The sequence below is a fragment of the Hermetia illucens genome, chromosome 3 (assembly GCF_905115235.1).
Source record: "Hermetia illucens chromosome 3, iHerIll2.2.curated.20191125, whole genome shotgun sequence".
NCBI classification, from domain to species: Eukaryota; Metazoa; Arthropoda; class Insecta; order Diptera; family Stratiomyidae; genus Hermetia; species Hermetia illucens.
In genome coordinates this window covers 8,015,611-8,022,569 of record NC_051851.1, presented here as the reverse complement: position 1 = coordinate 8,022,569, position 6,959 = coordinate 8,015,611, and the positions used below count along the sequence as shown (strand labels likewise).

Below are 6,959 nucleotides of genomic sequence, written 5' to 3'. Positions count from 1 at the left end.
CGTTCCACGATGAAATGTTTTTTCATGAGCTTCGATAATGATAAGAGACGTTAAGTCTGAGCTCTTCGATAAAATAACTGGATACATTTCATCAAATTCCAACTTCGATTCACCTAGGCGGCTGCCTACACGTAAAATTCCGTCATCGTCGACAAAGGGGTTTAATGACAAAATCTTCGAACACTTAGGAACCAATTGCCGGTTGCTAAGAGCATTTATTTCTTCTTTGAAAACTTCAAATTGAACCGTTTTTATCCAGAACAGTTCTGCTCTCCGTAGTTCATCCGCAGTCAGGTACTCTTTGAAACCTACTCTCTTTCGAAGCAGGTCAACGTATCTAAGCACATAAGCTGTAACACGAAGAAGCCTCCGGTATTGGCTGAATCGTTCAATTTGTATTGGATTATCAGGTACTGCACAGTCAGATTGAGTGGTCGACTGAGGAATAGTTAAAAGGCAAAAATCAACTGCGGTCATCGGAGTTTCGAAATCTTGGTCGGAACTCAGTAGAGTTTGTGCAGAAACACCCCGAGTCAATAGATCTGCGGGATTGATTGATCCTGGGCAATGATTCCAGTTGTCGTTAGCGGTTAGTTGCTGAATTTCTTGAACTCGGTTGTAAACGAATACATCTTTCTGGAATTTACTGCTACGAATCCAGTATAAAGTAATTTTTGAATCGGTCCATAAATATATTGAATCGAATTTCACTCTTAATTTCTCAACAAGATAGCAGCGCATCCTTGCGGCTTCCAGATCAGCACATAGTTCCATTTTGGGTAGTGTTATGCGTTTGTCACGAATAGGCGCAAGTCGACTTTTTGCATATAAAAACGAAATGCAAATGTTTTCATCCAAATTCCTACTTCTGATGTATGCAACAGATCCGTAAGCTTTTGGACTCGCGTCCGCGAAAATATGTAGCTGCTTCTCAACTTGATGTGGTGAATCGAATACATAGCGAGAAATCGTAAGGGCTCGTAGTAAATGTATTTCGGATACGCTTTTCTTCCATTCGTGCAGCATTGATGCCGGTAAAATTTCATCCCATGTCAAACTTTGTTTCCAAGCCTCTTGGAAAATGAGCTTCATTTTTATGACAAATGGTGATAACATTCCCAAAGGGTCATAAACAGATGCTAACGTTTGAAGAATGGTTCGTTTCGTTACTACATCGAAAGATATCTGTTGACAAAGCTTTTCCAGATCCACTGCAAGGGTATCAATTTCCATAAACCATATGAGTCCTAACACCTTGTGTTTTGAAATATTGTTGCTTTCATTTGTATCGAAAATTTGCCTTAGTTTCTCGTTGTTCGACTTCCATTTACGTATGTTCATCGATGCTCTGGAGAATATTTCACGTGTTTCGTTGAACAATTTTACAGCGTCTTCAAAATCGTCAACACTTACGATTAGGTCATCCACATAAAACGATTCTTTTATAATAGTAGTTCACAGGTTTCAGGAAAATTGATTGATTCATCCTCCAAATGTTTCAACAATGCTCCAATCAGAAGAAACGGGCTGCAGGTGACTCCGAAGGTTACCCTATTCATTTGAAGAATGATTATTGAAAGCAAATCATCCAAGGATAAAATCCAGTAAAAACGATGTACTTTTCGATCCTTTTGTGCCAGCTCTATCTGCAAGAAAGCTCGTTCGATATCGGCTGTAATTCCATGTTTGCCAAGCCTGAAGTTTAAAATCAATTTTAATATGTCTGGTAAAAGGTTTGGTCCTGACCACAATAAGTCGTTTAATGAGGGGTTACCACCAGATCGTGCTGATGCGTTAAACACAATACGCGTTTTTGTGGTCTCTCTTTCCTCCCGATACACCGGCCGATGTGGCATAAAATAAGTCCGTTCGTTGGTTTTTTCTGTTTCATCGCAAATTTCTGCAACACCACTTGAAATCATCTCCCGTATGATTTCATCGTATTGCCTTAACTTATCCGGATCCTCACTAAGCTTCACCAATGAACGTCGAAGTCCTTTGAGAGCGCCACCGCGGTTGTTATCAATAGTGCATTCGTCGTTTCTCCATAGCAATGATGCTTCATATCGCGTGCCATTTTTCCGAATGTGTTTTTCGATAATATCATCCACTTGAAGCTTATGATGATTTGATGTAATATCGTCAACAACCCATAATCGTTCAATCCGATCAACTAAAGATTCAAGTGAGTTGTCCTCAATTACACCAACATTGAGATTCCTAGATGTTACTGACGTGCCTTGGGTCGATATAGGCCCTTGTAGTGTCCATCCGAAAATGGTGTCAATGGCGACAAGGTTGTCGGTTATTCTATTGAAGTCGTCTTTTACTATGGACCAGTAAATATCGGCCCCTATTAACATTCCGATTTCGAATTCCGTTTCATTTAAATATGAAGTATCCGCTAACTTAAGGCCAAGGATGTCCAATTCTGTGCTACGAACATACTGGAATGCAGTAGAGCAAATTTCTGGCACGACTATAGCCAGGATTTCGATCGCCTCGTCTGAATGTAAACTACGTAGTTTAATTCGAACGCGTTTAAAGAGCTTTGGCTCAGAGTTATTAGAATCTCCAAATGGTAAAATACGTAGCTTAACGGTATCATGTGTGTCGAGTTGTATTAGGTTGTTGCAAATGAAATGTCGGATTTTTCAATGAAGTGAAGCTAGTTATGATTTTAATGTTTAAAACTGCCGCAAGGTGACTCTGGTGGTATGGGATAATTGAGTATAAATAGTCGTTCGTTCGATCAAGGAGTCATTTCAGTTTCAATCGTCATTGAAGTTCCAAGTAAAACTCAAAGAAAAAAGCATGGAAGGGAGTCAAAAACGTCTACTTTTTCTATATGAATTTAAACTTGGTCACAACGCAGCGGAGGCAACCAGAAACATTTGCAGAGCATTTGGAGCTGACGCAGCAAACGAACGAACGACACAGCGGTGGTTCGAAAAATTCCGATCAGGCGACATGACCCTCCAAAGTGAACCTCGTGGACACCCAGGACCATCGATCGACAACGACGAGTTGCGTTTGATAGTGGAATCTGATCCCCGATCATCGATTCGTGACATTGCAGAGAAAATAGGCGTACACTATTCGACAGTATCTCGGCACTTACAACAGCTTGGAAAGGTGAAGAAGCTTGATAAGTGGGTTCCGCATGAACTCAACGAGCAAAACATGGCGCTGCAAATGGAAATATCCAGTTCTCTACTCAACCGCAACAGGAACAATCCCTTTTTGCGCAGAATAGTGACATGCGATGAAAAGTGGATATTGTACGACAACCGTCGCAGATCAGCGCAATAGCTAGATGCCGATCAGCCTCCACAACACATGCCAAAACCGAGCCTTCACCCGAAGAAGGTAATGGTAACTGTTTGGTGGTCTGCATCTGGAATTATTCATTATTCGTTTTTGGAGCGTGGTGAAACAATTAATGCAGAGAAATATTGTGCCCACCTTGATGAAATGCACGAGAAATTACGTGTTCAGCGGCCTAGATTGGTCAACAGAGAAGGAGTGATACTGCTCCATGATAACGCCCGACCTCATGTTTTGTAATGATAAGAGTGGAGATAGGAGATCAAGTCGATCATCCTGAGTGGCCGATAACGACCTAGAGGGCAGAGCTATCCCAAAAAGCTAAACAAATTGGCAAAATTGACCGTGAAGGTCTGCCCACAAAGATTGAAGCTCTATCAAAGCTCTCGGTCGACACGTTCTTGCACGCCTCTGTGCTAGCCAGGCTCGGGAATGTGGGGGGGTCCTTTGAGCGCTTTGATCCCTCACGCTTCATTACTAAAAACAACGTGCCTTTTCCGATGCGTGGGTCCGCACCCGATTTTAAAATCGATTTTAGGTAGGAATTCGCGACGGCCTATCGAATGAAAACCAGAACGCGAGCTAAATTGGAAAATAAAAAAAAAAACCGGCTCGACCGCGCGCGTGGAGCCGTTTGTCTCCGGACCCGAGTGCCGCGATCAAGTAGGGGAAGATCCACGACGGATCACCGTCCCGATTGCCGTCCCTTCCGCCTCAGGTCTTGCACGAGGCGCGGCCGGTGAGGTTCCCACCCTTCCTCGACATCCTCCGGCCAGTTATTCGATGAGAGGATGTCCCTTTTAATATGAATTCCGCGGGAGTAAGGAGGAACTAAGGGGAGGAAGTCCTCAAACCAATTCTTATTATTTACACATCATTTATATAAGTTCAACCATCATAACAAAAACACAAAAAAAATGGGGTATAATTTTTTTTTTTAATTCAGTTCAAAAAAAGGAAAAGAGAAAAAAAAATATGTTAAAATTCAACTATTAATATAAAAAGCAATAAAAAAAAGAAAAATAAATGATAAAAAAAGTAAAAACTAGGACTTACCCAGTTCGTCCCTCCGAGCTCGGCTGGCGGCTGGTGTAACAAGTACTAAAACCAAAAAGAATTTTATATAAAAAAAAAACAACAATTAAATATCATTAATCATTAATAATAACGGGTTGAACTTGCACGTTTTACTGCCATTCACAATTTGTTCCTCTCCACTAATTGAATTCCTTTTGTTTTCTTATCACCAACTTGTCACTTTTTCTTCCATCGAACTCCGAATTCTTCTTCAAATTTTTCTCCCGATCAAAAACTTCTAGTCACCACCCGCTGTCCTCCAGATCTCAAATCGAACTCCGAATTCTTCTTCAAATTTTTCTCCAGATCAAACTTCTTGTCACGCCCGCTGTCCTCCAGATCTCAAATCGAACTCCCAGAATTTTTTCTTCCCGCCAAAAACCTTCTCGCCAGCAACATTCTCGCTGCCTTTGTTCGTGCACCGCTTTTATTCCCGCTACATAGCCTTTCTCACTCGGCAATGTTGCGGCAACATGCGCATGCGCCTGCAGATGCGGCAAATCATTCCCCTCCTGTCAAGATCAATTCGCTTGAATACATTGAATAATGTGCAATCTGCGGCGAACTTTAAGGCAATTGCACACTATTAAATGCCTTGTTTAAGCAAATTAATTAAGAAAGAGCCGAATGAAATTCCGCTCCCGTCGCGAAGCCGCGGTCACTACAGTTTCCAGAATGACGGTCCAAAAATTAAATGAATTACGATATGAGACTCTTCCTCATCCACCATATTCACCCGACCTCTCGCCAACCGATTACCACTTTTTTAAGCATTTGGATCACTTTTTGGCGGGGAAACAATTCAGCAATGAAGTAGCTGTCAAAAGTGCCTTTGAAGAATTTCTTAGCTCTAGAAACCCAGACTTTTACGAAACTGGAATAAATGCCCTTGTATCTCGTTGGGAGAAGTGCATTGAAGCTGCTGGTTCTTATTTTGACTAATAAAATTAATTTTCATAAAAGTTATAGTTTTTTGAAATTTTACTCAAATATCCGACATTTCATTTGCAACAACCTAATAGTTTCGTTACAATGTTTTCTTTGACAAACGTACGCTGCGAGCCACCATCTAGAATTATTCGTACTGGCACTGAACTTGAATTACTCGAAGCTATAATAGTAGCCGTTTGAAGAAGTACCTCTTCTGTTTGCAGTAAAGCTGATGCATACAATGTTGTTGTTGAGCCACAAGAGTTTGTTGCAGGTGCTACCATTGTTGTTGAAGGTGCTACTGTTGTTCTATTTTTAGCTTTAGGTCGGTATATTGGGTCGTGCATAGACGTAGCATGATTACTTCCACAAAGAGAACACTTTACACGTTTATTGAAGTATCGCTTAGCATTGTGTCCCTTTTTGGTGCATTTAAAGCAATACCCCATGCTTTTCAAAATTGTCTTCTTCTCTGCAAGCGATAACGTCGTTTTGCAATTTTCCGTTAAATGACTGTTTGATTTGCAAAAGCAGCAAAACTCAGCTATGTTCGTAGTGGTGAGTAACCCAGCAGCCGTTTTACATGTATTTGCGACTTTTGTTGTTCTCGTTCTCCGGTCATTTGTCAGCTCGGCCATTTCGAGAGAGGAGATCTCTTCTTTAATAAATGACAGAATATCATTTAGCTGATCACCACCACAACTACTGTGTTCGCTAATACCCACCGATAGTGATGTATTTTCGTCTTCGATTGAACGTGCAGCTTTATCTTGCTTACTCGGATGTAGCCTATGAAAATCGATCACTAAATCATGAGGCAAACAAACAAAAAACAGAATTAAACTTCTCAGCATTATAGAGTACTGTGACGATGGAACATTAAGTGCGGTAAGTGACCTTGTATGGGCTCTTATGTCTGTGTATAATTTCCTCAATTTTGTCACGTCATGACGAGAGTTTATTCGAGAAAGGTTCATCAGCTGCTGCATCGTATGATCGACGAGCTTATCGACGTTTCCATACTGTTCCAGCAACAACGAAACAGCCGAATCATAGTTGGCGTTTGTTGGTGTAAAACCAGCAATTGTATCTGCCACCTTGCCAACCAAATGATTTGATAAATAATTAAATTTATCAGCACCGGTTAAATCCGTTCGGTCATGAACCGTTACACGAAAGCGTTCCCAGAAAGGGAGCCACTCATGAAAATGACCACTGAAAACTTTTAACGAAAGTTTTGGCAATTTAGCAGAGCTAAATGTGTGCTCCTTTTTTCGTTCAATACTTAGGCTAGATGATGATGAAGTGTCAAGATTATCGCGGCATTTTCGTAACCGTTTTAGTCTCTGGTTTAGGTGCGATAAAATGTTCGCGGCTTTATCCTCATACTCGTAAATCGTTTCAAATTCTTTCTGGGCATTTTCTAGCTTTATAGAAGGTCGAATTTCATCATTGCATTTTCGTAACGTACCCAAAACTGAATTTATGCGTTCGATAAAGCTCACAAGTTCGTCTTCAATAAGATCAATATCTTCCGTTTTATCACTTTTGGAATCTGAGCTGTTTAAATATTCGGACGCACTATTTGTTAATTTCGTTAACTGCCCACGATAAACCGCTCGTTC

General features: G+C 40.9%; 1 protein-coding gene across 1 annotated transcript; it reads right to left on the bottom strand.

Annotated features, from left to right (window-relative positions):
• Window positions 1-215: 215 nt before the first annotated feature.
• LOC119650847 lies at window positions 216-5,618 on the bottom strand. The gene is made up of 5 exons (XM_038053992.1): window positions 5,459-5,618; window positions 4,384-4,428; window positions 1,613-2,506; window positions 313-1,439; window positions 216-233 (listed from the first exon to the last, which is right to left on the bottom strand). The coding sequence occupies exons 1-5, from the start codon at window positions 5,616-5,618 to the stop codon at window positions 216-218; spliced, it is 2,244 nt and encodes a 747-aa protein (XP_037909920.1).
• Between the last annotated feature and the right edge of the window lie 1,341 nt (window positions 5,619-6,959).